The sequence below is a fragment of the Formica exsecta genome, unplaced genomic scaffold, assembly GCF_003651465.1.
Source record: "Formica exsecta isolate Colony F162 unplaced genomic scaffold, ASM365146v1 scaffold444, whole genome shotgun sequence".
In the NCBI taxonomy this organism is placed as follows: domain Eukaryota; kingdom Metazoa; phylum Arthropoda; class Insecta; order Hymenoptera; family Formicidae; genus Formica; species Formica exsecta.
Window position 1 is genome coordinate 1,141,197 of NW_021851677.1, and position 14,451 is coordinate 1,155,647.

A 14,451-nucleotide genomic window follows, 5' to 3' on the forward strand; every position below is an offset into this window, starting at 1 on the left:
AAAAAGTTAAACTGAATAATTCATTGTCTGGGACTCTCTTAGAGTTTGAATCGCGTCATGGCGAAAGAGTTAAAATTTACAAGAATCGAGCGTACAGTTAATGTAAATTGCGTTATTACTTTCACCGTAGCACCGATCAATTGCGATGCGATAAAAAACTAGGAAAACAATTATCTATTGTACGCGGTATACATTTGCGGAGCGTCTAATTTTCATATACTGTTATTTAACTTTTACTTTGCCCCAGCGAGACTTTGGAAATTGTCATTCCGTTCAATTTAATACTGCATGAAACCTGAATTAGACGCAAAATATAAAAGAGAAATGATAATGTGTCTACCGAACGATTATTAAGATGCAAGAGTCTCATTGAAGAGACGCTATTAATAATTAATTAACGAACAATTTCTATGGCACGTTAATAATGCTAGATAAGATTTGACACAAAGGAAAAGAGAGGCTATAGATTCGAAACCTCCTCTTATGGATATGACATTATAATATTGGAACTTGATTGGATAGATGTTAGCAAATAAAGAGAGCATTTTTCTGCTTAGGCGAGACACAAGATGAGTGCACATAAATGTAAGGAACTAATGCAGGATTATTAACGTGTTTACTGTCCACACGACACACACAAATGTTCCTGTGAATATGTCGTACGGACGCATACGATTCATGGACGTATCGCTGATAATAATGTTACCTATACGTTTATGATCACGTATGTATTATTATGCAATCTCTGAAATAAAAACCTTTTTTAGCCAAATATAAAAAATCAAGATAGAGAGAATGGTATGATATTCAAGTAGAAAACATCAATAAAACGCGGTGGATGCAGTGGGTACTGTAGAGAACTAAAATAGATGGACAGTAAATGTGTTAAGGATACACCACGTGCAATGACGAGAAAAACATTGCTATCAAGATTTTAAAAAATGAGATCAATGTCGAATTAACGCAGATGTCGTAAAGTCATCGGAGAATGTCCACCACACTTCTGGACGTTTTTTAAACGTCTCTCTTGGACGATTTTTGGACTTCTGTGTTGTTTAGGATATTAAAGTAGCAGAGTACGCTGACAGGCATCGCGAACACCAATTTCCGATCGTTTCCGAAATTATTCTCACTTCTCATCCGAGTTATTTGTAACAGGGAGGAGAAGAATATATCATAAAGAAATCGAAAAAATCTGAAAAAGAAAAATCTGTTAATTTTTGCGCATTTTTGGTTCAACATTGACATTTACATTGATTCTCCTGGCTGTACCTGTCGCAATAAATGCCGCGGACAAAAATAGGCTATACTAGTATATTTCGATAAAAGAAATTTCGTTGTTAATGCGCTGTAATAGAGAAACACAAAGAAAAAAGAAAAAAAAAATTTCAAAGCGATTTTCAAAGAGTTGAAAAGAATGTTACAAGCGCATATAAAAAGAGATTTTTGTTCACATACTTTGTCAATCAGAAGATATTAGATCAAGCTGATTTATTCTTATCGCGAAATATATATATATAATATTGTTTTAAAATTATTAACATCATATATATACAATTTAATTTTAATAATTTTGATATATTTTTTTTATGCAAGCGCGTCTTTTACGAAATAATCAAATACGTTCGCGCACTTACAAGTGTTTTTGCTGGATTCTCTTCAGTAAAAATAATATTATATAATATAAATTATTTCGTCATAAATCATCAGCTGTTTCGCGGTATAAAAAAAAAAAAAGTAATGGAACGAGCGTTGCGCGTACCAGATGAAGAAACTACGAGGTTCATGTTCTTGTTCGCGATTTTGTCTTCGCGTACTTCTCGGATATTCGATCGAGACTTGTCCCTTGAAAATAACGGGACGACGATACGCGAACAATACAAAAATCCAAAAGACGTCCGGAAAACGTCTGAAGGACGTATAAAAAATACTAGGATTTAATGTATCTTAAAATATTAGGATTTAATAGATCCGACAATATATTAAGATCGCAGGAATTATCGGTCCTTTAGACGTCTTACCGAGGATGCCTTCTAGTTGGTGTTGTTCGATAGGCGAGAATAAAACGAGAGATAGATTTATCTCGTTGAAACATGCGAGACCGGAAGCCCCAAGTATATATATATAAGAATAAAAGCGCTCAGGTCACCCTACGCGCTACATATCCGTTAAAAAAAAAATGGCGCATTTATGCAGGCATTTTTCATTTAAATTCGTCTTATCGAGCTCGTAAACAACTCGCCAACCGATCCTGCGACCCTTCTCACGCCGCCGACCCGTGCGATTATTTATGGTCCCTCGCAGACTCTCTCTCTTTCGATATACATATTATATATATACATATATACATACATATAAATATAAGTATAATTATTAAGATTGTGTATATTCTTAATTAGATGCAACGTGCTGGCGTGCGCGCGTGGTCGCTGGGTGTGATTTCAAATAAAAAGAAAAATGCACACAAATACACACGACATATATATAAACACACACACGTAAATACATACACATACACACGAGGGGTTGCGGGCGACGGTTTGCCGATTTTCGCGGGGAGCTTTCATTTATGAACGGGCGATACCCGCACGTGTGTCCTGCGTGTTATGCAGTAAGGAGACCTCTGCCGCCTGCGAAATCTTTTGTGTATTATTTCTAACAGAATGAATAAAGTAAAATTTAAACAGATATGCGATGGCTCCTTCCTCCTCTTTTCTTTACAAATTTTCTCATTTCATAAATATATTATTATTTTAATACATAAGTATTAAAAAATAATATAGTATTTCGTTCAAGTATTAATATAGTATCAACATAAGACTGCAAGAGTCTATTTCATATTATAAAAGTTTCAATGATAAATTGTAATTGGAAATAATCAAACACAATAAATGTTTATACTGAAGCACACACGTAAACAAAACATATAATAACAGATAGTTCATATTTGACAGTTCAATTTGAATTATGTTAATTATATTCGATATAATAATCTATTGAGAACGATGACATAAAAAATGTACGATTTATCCAAATTATTTGTCAAAATATTACCACTACGTAATTAAAAATTTCTTAAACGTCAATTTATCTTTTGCAAAGAAGGTAGATAATCAATGTATTTATTACTCGGAAGGCGCAGATAGAGAAATAACTGATATTATGTAAAGGCAATAGGTCATACGACCGAACTGTCACCTGTCACTGTGTGCGTTATCTATAGCAAAAGTTTACCCAAGAACAGTCAGTCGTTTGTTAACGATTGTGGTGAGCAGATGAGAAGAGCGAATCATTCGCACAGTAAGTTTCTTCGGTTTTTATAATCCTCGTGAATTTTCTAATACGATTGATACGATAAAAAAGTTCCTTATTTTCGAATACTTTCGATACGTATCTCCATCGAAACTATAATAATATCGCTGTATATTGCATTATCAGTAAAACTAGAACTGTAATCAATGAAAAATGATACTATATTAATATCTCGACCATGCTATGCTACAACACGACACTATTTCCTACTATCATATTATAAAATATCAATCTATGTATTAATAAATATAACTTTAAATATATATAACTATAACAATAAATATAATTTCTTTTGCGCGAGATTTCTAAAATAATCATGTCAATAAAAAGATTACAAGATGAGAACGCATATTTTAAACTTACCATATTAGAAGTATCTCTATACTGTATCTCAGAAATATATTAATATACGTAAGCCTATTATATTTTTACAACATTTCTGAAACGTTATTGCAATGTTGCAATAACGTCAAAATATATTACGATATGTCCCTGTAACATCTTTGTAATATTGAACTGCGACTCATAAGAGTCATAATGTAATTAAATGATTCTGTGCTGTATGTATGTATGTATGTATGAAGTAATAGATCATTCGCTAAACCGTATTTTTTATGTATAAATTTTCAGAAGTAAAATACGCGCCGACTATTAACATAGCAAAAGTAAAAAGAGATTGAATTTGCTCAATCATTGAAATTGATGTGATTTTTCATACATAAGATATTTTCCATAATCTTCAGATTAATTATAATTAACGCACATTTATTTATTGGGATTTCTCTTTTATAATGCACATGCGCCATGTAACATTATCGCATATTTGCAACAATTACGCGTTATCTTGTGTACTATATATAAATCTCTTTCTCTCTTTCTCGATAAATACCGACAATCTTATCTGTATGTAAAATATTTTTAAAGTTATCATACTGATACAAATTATAAAATCTTATAAACGTTTTATTTTTTTCCAAGACAAAATATCATAATAATACTTTTGTTACAGATTGCAACGATATTAATATCATTTTATCTCAATAAAATGGCAGCATATATATGTGTCGAGGACTACGAGAAATATGCTCTGAAACATTTGCCTCCTTCCGTGAGAGATTATTACAAGGGCGGTGCCGGGGAGGAATATAGCTTAAAATGGAATAGGGAGGCTTTCAAAAAGTATAAATCTAAAAATACAACAAAAACTTTTTCGAGAGAGAAATAAAAGAGAAATAATTGCAGATACTTTTGATGGAAAATATTTACAAAGTTGTACACATATACACAATCTATCTAGATATTTATACACTGCACAATTTATCAAATAACACTTTATGTAAAAAGAATATATAATAATATATATTTATAACATGCAACTTATAACGATTAAATTCAAGGCAACAATTATTCAATTTTTAATCACTCCCAACTTTCTCGCAGTTACAGGATACGTCCTAGATTTTTACGAGACGTATCTAAAAGGGATATAAGCACAACAGTATTGGGACACAAAGTTTCAATGCCCTTGGGAGTCGCACCTACCGCGATGCAACGTATGGCGCATCCCGATGGAGAATGTGCTAATGCGAGGGGTAAGTAGGCATTTTGCGAAATATTTGTTGAATATTAATATGAGCGTGATATTAAGTGTTGATCGATTAGAGTTAAAATTTTATTGTTTCCTTATCATCAGATTGGTACTTACATTCGTTGTAAAATATATAAGGATTTAATACAAACCTTTTTTTATTAAAATCATATATAAATATGCTATAAAAATAGTCGTAATAATGAAAGATTAGCCCAAATATACCAATGATCACAGACAGTTAACGATATCTCTTCTATATAACATCCATTTATCATTTCACATTTATCAAAGATTCATGCTCAAACATAAATATATATATGATGTAAAGAAACTGAATATATTTTAAATGCTCTTATTTATTCCTATTACAATGTCAAATACATGCCCCATTTTCGATTTTGATCAGTTTTGAATATATTGCAGAATAACATTCAATAATAAATAATCATGCTTTTCTATGTTTTATTGTATTCAGTTTCTCTACTCAATTGAAGATATATTTAAAAGAAAAAAGTGGAACTTAAAACATATATTTTAAGAAATACTAAAAGTAACATTTTATATATATGCATGTATGTTTGTTGTATTACAATATCTCTCTCTTTTATTGTAAAAAAAAATATCCCGTATTTCAAGTTATTCTATAATTTACTCGTAATGCATTAAAAATGGGGAAGCAATCGTATATACTTTCTGGCTGAAATAAACTACTTAGATAAAAAAATAATTCATAATACTTGTTCATATAGACTATAATATATGTAATATATATATGTAGAGTATGATGGAAAGAATTATATGATTATTATCTGGTGAGTTGCATGAAATATTATTACAAGCTATTTTTCGAAAACTTACAGATAGCAAAAAGAATTTCTCTCTTTAAAGTTTTATTTACAATTAATGGAATCTTTTGTATGATATAGGCTGCTACTGCTTCCCTCCCGCCTCCCTTCCTTCCCTCCTTATTAACGAGAAGAGAATTTAAAACATTTAAAGAAAAGGAAGACTTACCTTTTCCGTTCCCCTTAAAGATCTCGGTTGTATTCTATATATCATACAAATGAAAGTTTTAGATAACTTTAATAAATATAACAAAAAAATTTTTTTGTTATCTTTCATAATTTCCGAGAAAATAATGTGATAATTTATGTAACTCGTTCTATATAAATTTCCAGCTTCTCTCAATAGATTATATCTAAAACTTTGTTAGCTTTGCTTAAATAACTTACGCTATAATATAAACGAAATATATCAGTTCTGCTTATAATAAGCAATATTTTTTTGAAAGAAGATATAATGTCTACCGTAATATTTTTTAATTTGAGCGAATTTTTTTTAAGTCAAAACTTAAATGTTAAGATTATTATGATGCGTATTGTATTTCTGCATATGGCTATGTAATGTAAGGCACGATAGAGCGCTTATGCGATATGTATAGACACATCCACCGATATGAAAACGCTTGCTATCCAGTCTATATATCTAAAGGAACGAAAGTCTCGCTTTACGCTACGTGCAAAATTATTCTGATCGCGCGATGATTTTTGTCCGTTGTTGATCACCAATACAAACGGAATATGTTGTTCAAATCGAAATTTGTGATGACTAGTAACCAGGAATAGTAAAGGGATCGTTCCTTTCTGTACGAATAGGAATCCGGCCTACCTGTCTAAGAAAATGGCAGTACAAAGGAAAAGAGAATTCATTTGAGCTTGGGTCCTATATTCTCCCAATTATTAATAGCCTTCATGTTAACCTGTTCTAACCGCCACTTTTGAGTGGGCGACGATTTATCGCACGCGGTCACGAATACTCTCTTGCTGCCCGGATCTGTGTCCAGGCACCTGGACGAATAACCGTGCTGCAACCACTGCTTTTCGATGTCGTAGCGCCACAATTGATTACCCTGTTTCCCGTGGCAAGGATACAAGGTCACAGGCGCTTTCTCCTCGCCCCGGGACACATCCAAGCAATCTGTGCGATCCTTCGGTCTGATATCCTTGTGCCATGTCAGTCGGAATTCTTGCTCACCCGACATTTTCGGATCGTCCTTCACACAAGTATCCACCACGACAAGCTCGTCTCTCTTCCGTTTTTTCGAATCTAAACATAACTCGGTTGCGCCCATGTTTCTAATTTCACCGTAGGCGAAGTCGTCCGGCTCGATAGGCGGGTAAACCTCCACGAGATCGAAGGCTATGTTCTCGATGAACCAGTTGAACGGTTTACAGTGTAATCTCGCGCGCAGAGCCTTCTGCTCCGATAAATCTCCGGGATCCAGCGCCCGTAAATGCGGCCGCCTCTTGTAGATGTACTCCGCATATTCGTCCATCCACACCTCGGCGACCCTCTTGTAATTCTTTCCTAGAAAATCGCCACGACCGGGATTAGGGAATGGTGGAAACTTGCGATAAATGTGGCCGACCCTGGAGCACGGCGCGTCATACATTTGTCCGCCGCACTGCCAGATCTTGAAGGATAGTTCGTACTGCTCGCCACCCCATATATCCAAGCCCGGATCGTAACCGCCCAACTCCCAGAAGAACTTGGCACTGATGGCGAACAGACCGCCCGCCATTATAGGGCTTTTAAATGGTTCTGCGGGTCTCTTCAAGTCCTCCGGAAGCAGCGGAAGTCGTTTGTAATACAACTCCCAATCGAATGCCCCCCGGGCACCTTCGTCTTGCGCCCTGTATTCGAAAGTCTCGTAAGCTATCACATCGATGAACGGACAAACACAGGTTTTGTAATTCTGTGCGATGGGCTCTAACAATGGAGGCAGCCAATTGACGTTAGCTTCGCTGTGCGAGTCCAGAAATACGAGAACCTTTGCTCTAGCAGCTTTCGCGCCCGCCAATCGGCCTCTAATTAATCCCGAACGTTTTGCTAATCGTACGATCGACACTTTTGGTAAATGCTGCGCGATATAGTCGTCTAATTTCTTCTTCAACTCCGCTTTTGTGCTGGCATCATCAACCAATATAATTTCCTCCAGAAGAGAGGGTGGCGAGCGATTAATCACGCTCCAACAAGTTCGCATTAATGTGCTGAAGTGCTCGTTGTGAAAAGATACTATTACAGAGACTGGATCTAGGTTTTTCAAATATTTCTTCTTCTTACAATCTGGATGGCGGATATCAGGCACTGAACGATTCATTGAGATCTCATCACTGAGAGCAGCATTGAATCCATTTACTTGATACAACTTTTCCTTCCGTGTATCAAGGGATGGCGAAAGAAAGGCTGGTCTTCCGTGTTCTCCCATTCCAGTTCGCTTCTCCTCCTCCTTAATTTTCTCGTAGTCATGCCAATCGATTTTGTCATCCTGTAAAACGTAATTACAAATAAAGTAAAATTCCTGTAAAATCAATAATTACAAATAAAGTAATATTGCTGTTATTTTGTAACACAGACTAATTTTCTCTATTTATACAATATAAATATGCGTTTATATATAGATAAAAAATTCAAAAGATAATTCTCAGTTTTTTCTTCATATTTATAAACATTGCAATGGCTAAAAAAATGACACAATGTGGTTTATGACACAAGTATGTTAGATATCAGAAAATGAAATTTTTATCACTATGAAAAAGCTAACAATCGACTAGGGCGCCTGGTAGCCTTGGTACATTCCTGGCCACTAGGAATGCAAGAGAGACCAGAATTGCAACTAAAACTCGTTTGCTAACTGCTGTAGAAAGTGGATTTCTGAGACGTACATAGGATCCTATATAATCATTTTATAATCGGCATATAATATCGATGTGTTTCTAATGTGAAATGATATACATTTATCAACGTCGATGTAAAACACGATAAATGACAAACTATCGATAAGCTATTTTCTTTCTCCATATCTGATAAATTGAAACTAATTTAAGTTATATACCAGTTTCAATTCTTCACTCGACGATTAACGTAAAATCTGTTCTGCCATAACTTTTTTTGTAAAAAAAAATTAAACGACAAAATATCAGTTTTACATCTACTCGCGCGAGATGAAATGACGTAAAATATATTCAATCGCAGCGTCTCTAGGTGAATGTGAAAAATTGACGAACGACTTTGATTCCACCTGTCCGTACCTGATTCAGACGTTCGTCATTCCCTCGATCGTTTCCCGGACCGATGGCAACTGCCGCTGCCAGTACGTCAAGCGACGTCGAGATCTGACGGTTAGGCGGCGATCGCATGTAACGAAACACCACGATGGTCAGGAACACCGTGAGCACCGCCAGGAGAAGGAATTTGATTAAGCTGATCACGTTTCGTCTCATCTTCGCGAGAGAATCATGTCGCGAGCCGGCCTCCCGAGGACTTAACCTCGACTTCTCACCTCTCCTCGCATACGTGGCGGATGATCTCGCCACGACGTGACAACGTCATTTGTCCGCTGCGGTCGGCGAGCGAAAAATTTCAGCGACTAATTCTTCGTTGACTCCTTCTCGGTTCTGGCGTTTCGGCGGATGTGATATATCCTGATAAGAGAATTAGCGCGATACGCACAAGCCGTACAAACTACGAGTTAAACGACACGCGCAACTGTCACGCGATGACTGAAACTGCAGCGGATCGGAGACGGAGATCGGAAACAGTGCGTTGGGCCAGGCGGGTTTTTTTCACGCATGCGCGTGGGATGCTGATAATAAAAAAGGGCTTTATACTTGGCTGTTTTTAAATTATTTAAAAGTTTATCAATAAGGAATATCAAGTACTTACTTTTTACTATCTTTGGCTCCTTTAATTTACTCTTTATGTCAATTTTATAGAAATTATTTAACATTTCACCAAATGTAATTGTATTTATTTGTACATTTCTTATGTCATTTTATTTTACACTGTTTGTTGAAAAACTTTTAATTCCCAAAAACAATCAAGCACAGGGCTCATATGGGATACCTTTATAATTGAAATAAATGCTTTACCTATATCCTATAGATAAAAAAAAACCTGTCTGGTCTAACAATACTAATTAGAGATCGGCCGAGGATTTCTCATTTCGCATGCGCTCTAGGAAAAAACTCGTTCTCTCCATCGGTTCTACACGCGCGTGTTCTCCTTTGGCGCGTTTTTGCGCATTCGTGCGATCCTAACGGTTTTCGTCGATCGGCATCAATCGAGATAATATAAGTATCTGCTAAATATAACAAAAATTTTAAGGAAATTATTATATATAATTTATCCACATATCTAAGGCACATTTGTTAAACGAAAAAATATTTCTTATCAAAAAAAGAAATTAAATGATCATTGCTTTGCAAACAAAATTCGCAAATATCATTCTTTTTTCATGAACATTTAATCCAAGATATTTTCTAGTATAATTCAGTATATATATTCTTTAATATTTAACAAAGAGTGATAAACATTGATTGATAATTATGTAGAATTTTTAAACTTCTGATCTTTCTGTACAGAATGTCTGTATGAATACAATGATTTTACAATAAAAATGATAGATACGCGAAAAAAATACAATTGCTGCTATTCTTTAGAAAGAGGTCACCCAACAGGTGTTACGAATAATGCATGTAATAACAGGTCGCATGTTGCATATTGCTCGCGTGATGTAATCATACAGGTGAAATCGGTGGGATACTAAAATTAGTTCATAAATAGTACAAATACAACTGACATGCGATATAGCGTTACGAAAATTATCAAAAAAGAGAGTAAATCAAATTATTAATAAATAAAACTAAATTTATGTAATTAATTAAAGTTATTTTTCTCTACAACATATATACCAAACAAATAAAATAAAATAAATAAATCTAGTTTTTATCTGTTAGATTATTCAAGTTATTCTCACGCCAATATTTAAATTACTCTTTTTTATCGATTTGCAGCTGCTCAGACAGCAGGAACGATTTTCATTCTTTCGACGATATCGACGAGTAGCATAGAAGAAGTGGCGAAAGCTGCTCCGGATGGTATAAAATGGTTCCAGCTCTACATTTATATCGACAGAAATGTTACCTTGAATTTGATAAGACGTGCCGAACGTGCTGGTTTCAAAGCACTGGTTCTCACCATCGATGCGCCGTTCTTCGGTGATAGACGTGCCGATATAAAAAATAAATTTGCATTACCGAGTCACTTGAGGTACTAATTCAGATGTTACAGATAAAGAGAATTAAATGTATAAATATCTAAAAAATGCAAAAATACATAAGTATACATAAGTAATAAAAGTTATATAATAAATTTTACTATTAATTCTCTAAAGAGTACAAATAAAGCAATGAATGTATGATGTAAATTTTATATTCATAGAATTCTAAAAACAAATTATTTTTTACATCTTTTTTACTCACTAACAATAATACTAACAATAAAACTTTGTTAAAAGAAAGCTAAATTGTATTTTTAATTTATTTATATTTATAAAAAGACCAAAGAAGATCAATTTAACACTTCACATATTTAAAATAGAAATTGTAATCTCTATTATCTATTAGTTTAGATTTAAATAAAATTTATTATAAACATACAAAAAAATATACAATATTTATGTGTACAAATTATTTTTTTAGATTTGCAAATTTCGAAGATGAATTATCACAACGAATAAATACCGCAAAAACCGGCTCTAGCCTTAATGAATACGTTACCGCATTATTCGACGCGTCTCTATCCTGGGATGATGTGAAATGGCTTAAAAGGTATCCATGCGACTACTGGTGAAAATTTTTTTATCTTGACATATTTGGCATATTAGATCTCTTTACATTTTCATATTTAATTGCGTTGAGCAGGTCAAATATAAATAGTATTCTAGTCGATTTGTTGTAGAACTACAACACTACCGATAATTCTTAAAGGAATTCTAACGGCAGAAGATGCACGTTTGGCTGTGGAAAATGGAGTCGATGGCATTATTGTTTCGAATCATGGTGCACGTCAAATAGACAGCGTTCCAGCAACGGTCGGTTCATAATTCTTGCTGAAAAAATTGTAGGAATTTATAAAGAGATTGTTAATCAAATAAGAAAAATATAGTACACGAAGCGAGTTAATAAAATAATCACATTCGCAGATCGAAGCTTTACCTGAAATAAGTAAAGCCGTGGGAGATCAAGTCGAGGTCTACATGGACGGCGGAGTGACTCAAGGTATCGACGTATTAAAAGCCTTGGCATTGGGCGCAAAAATGGTATGACAAATTTACGGAATAGCAAATACAATGATTTGCGCGAAAGTATCTGAACAGTTTCGTTCTATTTATGAATCAGTATCGTGCTGCGTTCAAATGTGATTTTTTTTTATCACTGCAAAAGTTTTTTGTTTGTATCTTTTACAATTATCAATTGATTGCATCCTTTCTTCTCAGGTATTCTTCGGCCGACCGATGTTATGGGGTTTGACGTACAATGGCGAAAAAGGTGCTAGCGCGATTCTTGAACTTATGAAAAGAGAAATCGACTTAGCATTCGCATTAACTGGCAAGTCAAAGTGTAATTTTTATCATCTCTCAATTTGTGGCCCTGTTTCTTTTTAAATTTAGTAAAATTTTTTTCCCAACGTTTTTTTCCAGGCTGCGCATCTCTAAAAGACATAACACGTGATATGGTGATTCATGCATCATACTATAGCTGTTTATAAAAATAAGTTTTGCTTGTAACGCACAATATTAAAAAATACAATACTATAATACTTTTATATACAATATTTAATTTCTTAACATTTTCGTATGTGTAAAATATTTATATTTTATATTGTGCTGTTATATTATAAATATGCTTCCATAAAATAGAGTTGTTTCTATTATATTTTCTATATAAACTATATATCTAACACATAATAAAAGAATAAATTACATTGTTTTTATATTATATAATAGATAAATAACATTTTTAACATTTGGCAATGTGTCAAATTACAGCACACATATATAAATGTCAAGTATGATAATGGAAAAAGATTAAAATATTAAGATTGTGTAGGATTTATTATATAAATAAGATTAACAGTGTAACAGGTTTATTATATAGAAGTGAAATATAATCACCTTAATTATATTTTAAATATTTATAGCAATTATGTTATTCATTATCATGTATATTTCTTAAATCCTGAATCAATCCTAATAATTCCATACGCTTTTTTGAGACCATTTCTGTAATTACACTATAATCACAATTGCTTATTTTTAAACCCTTCAGAATATATTTGGATATTAAATCTGCTAAACATAAGACAAATAAACCACAATCAAAGCAATTATTTTGTTGTGGACAATCCATTTCAATGTATCTTCTTTCTTGCTTATTAAGAAAATATTTGATTACATTCCTAGCAAATTTTTCTGCGATAGATCTGTTAATATTATTTGATGAATCGTAATGATAACACATCTCATCTTTACGAGAGTATATCAACAAACTCCAATGTGAGCCACCTGGCTCATTTCCATCGCAGTCATTCAAAGGAAAGAATATGAAGTCATAACTTGTCGCTTCAATAGGATCAAGAAATATATTATACTGCAAAGGGGCTTGCATCTTTAATAACTGAGTCACTCCAGGATCAATAAATAATAACAGTCTCTTATTATCCTTTTTATATTGTTGATCCAAATATTCAAAATAAAATCCTATCACAATGTCGTTGAGCCATGTGTCATTTTTCTCCAATAATGCGGCATCCGATGATCTCACCACATAATTGTGGTAACTCAACACAATATCATTATCTTCCTCTAGATTCACCATAACTTCAGTGCTTAAATGCTTTGAAAATTCAGGCAAATGCATAATACTGAAATCAGAAATTATTCAAAATCTAAAATAAATTTTCATTTAATGAGATATAATTATAGAAAATAAGTTAGCAATACTTCATTCAAATTAAACATACATCAAAATGAATGGAATTACAGAGGAACAAAAAAAATCATAAGTGTCACCTATTTCTAATTTATTATTGTTATTTGTCTCTTTTAGGATACTCTTCTATATCACTCTTTCTCCTTCTGCCGTCCTTTTTTCTGATCTTTTATTTTATTAATTTTTTTCTTCTGCAGTAATGTATATTATCAAATATTATAATAGCATTTCAAAAACCTACACACACTCAACGTCTTATTATTTATTACATGGATTTATATTTAAGACATACACACTTGTGTCCTGATATTTATGCACATATTATGACTATATTGACTAAACATTTATAATTATATTTATATTGATTAATTTTTAACATATATAATTTGTTATTTTTTTTATTTATCTTATTTATTTATACACAGCTTACATTTAACCTTTAGGTCATGATATATATATCTAGATAGATATAAGTACCTTAATTTCTCAATTACGTTCCAAAAGCATCTACCTTTATGCGATAAGAGGTCTGTTCTTTATAGCTGAACTGGCTGCTCAAGTTCAGGGTCAGGGTATCGATCATGTACTCTTTTCCCCTAGGGCGGAAAAGTGAAAAATTTTGCCATTGATTTCAATGCTAATATTTTTCACTTTTACGTTTCCGCCCTAGGGAAAAAGTTACATGATCGGTACCCTGAGCTTATCTTTCTTCTT

General features: G+C 33.3%; 3 protein-coding genes across 13 annotated transcripts; 1 reads left to right on the plus strand and 2 right to left on the minus strand.

Annotated features, from left to right (window-relative positions):
- Positions 1-2,786: 2,786 nt before the first annotated feature.
- LOC115240731 (peroxisomal (S)-2-hydroxy-acid oxidase GLO5) lies at positions 2,787-12,626 on the plus strand. 3 transcript variants are annotated; one of them, XM_029816066.1, is made up of 9 exons: positions 2,792-3,300; positions 4,322-4,491; positions 4,753-4,904; positions 10,759-11,014; positions 11,446-11,574; positions 11,705-11,837; positions 11,949-12,065; positions 12,243-12,366; positions 12,447-12,626. In XM_029816066.1, exons 2-9 carry the CDS (start codon positions 4,358-4,360, stop codon positions 12,512-12,514), a joined length of 1,113 nt encoding a protein of 370 aa, XP_029671926.1. In that variant the 5' UTR covers positions 2,792-3,300; positions 4,322-4,357; the 3' UTR covers positions 12,515-12,626. The 3 variants fall into 3 exon arrangements, with proteins under 3 accessions (XP_029671929.1, XP_029671926.1, XP_029671928.1); XM_029816068.1 differs by having other exon boundaries at positions 2,793-3,300; positions 12,243-12,354; XM_029816069.1 differs by lacking the exon at positions 4,322-4,491 and having other exon boundaries at positions 2,787-3,300.
- On the minus strand, positions 4,903-9,459 carry LOC115240730 (N-acetylgalactosaminyltransferase 6-like). The gene is made up of 2 exons (XM_029816065.1): positions 8,995-9,459; positions 4,903-8,231 (listed from the first exon to the last, which is right to left on the minus strand). The coding sequence occupies exons 1-2, from the start codon at positions 9,184-9,186 to the stop codon at positions 6,609-6,611; spliced, it is 1,815 nt and encodes a 604-aa protein (XP_029671925.1). The 5' UTR covers positions 9,187-9,459; the 3' UTR covers positions 4,903-6,608.
- On the minus strand, positions 11,590-14,427 carry LOC115240732 (sentrin-specific protease 8-like). 9 transcript variants are annotated; one of them, XR_003884811.1, is made up of 4 exons: positions 13,818-14,136; positions 12,921-13,669; positions 11,962-12,457; positions 11,590-11,855 (listed from the first exon to the last, which is right to left on the minus strand). XR_003884811.1 is itself a non-coding variant. In XM_029816070.1 (3 exons), the coding sequence occupies exon 3, from the start codon at positions 13,663-13,665 to the stop codon at positions 12,955-12,957; it is 711 nt and encodes a 236-aa protein (XP_029671930.1). In that variant the 5' UTR covers positions 13,666-13,669; positions 13,818-13,928; positions 14,215-14,421; the 3' UTR covers positions 12,842-12,954. The 9 variants fall into 9 exon arrangements, 8 of the variants coding, with proteins under 8 accessions (XP_029671930.1, XP_029671934.1, XP_029671931.1 ...); XM_029816070.1 differs by lacking the exons at positions 11,590-11,855; positions 11,962-12,457 and adding an exon at positions 14,215-14,421 and having other exon boundaries at positions 12,842-13,669; positions 13,818-13,928; XM_029816074.1 differs by lacking the exons at positions 11,590-11,855; positions 11,962-12,457 and adding an exon at positions 14,249-14,419 and having other exon boundaries at positions 12,842-13,669; positions 13,818-13,928.
- Positions 14,428-14,451: the final 24 nt, after the last annotated feature.

Coding starts and splice junctions, on each gene's coding strand:
- LOC115240732 (XM_029816078.1), bottom strand. CDS start 13,665: ATGCATTTGCCTGAATTTTCAAAGCATTTAAGCACTGAAGTTATGGTG.
- LOC115240730 (XM_029816065.1), bottom strand. CDS start 9,186: ATGAGACGAAACGTGATCAGCTTAATCAAATTCCTTCTCCTGGCGGTG. Junction 8,232..8,994: donor ATGACGAACGTCTGAATCAG/GTACGGACAGGT, acceptor TACGTTTTACAG/GATGACAAAATCGATTGGCA.
- LOC115240731 (XM_029816066.1), top strand. CDS start 4,358: ATGGCAGCATATATATGTGTCGAGGACTACGAGAAATATGCTCTGAAA. Junction 11,015..11,445: donor GCATTACCGAGTCACTTGAG/GTACTAATTCAG, acceptor TTATTTTTTTAG/ATTTGCAAATTTCGAAGATG. Junction 12,066..12,242: donor TGGCATTGGGCGCAAAAATG/GTATGACAAATT, acceptor CTTTCTTCTCAG/GTATTCTTCGGCCGACCGAT.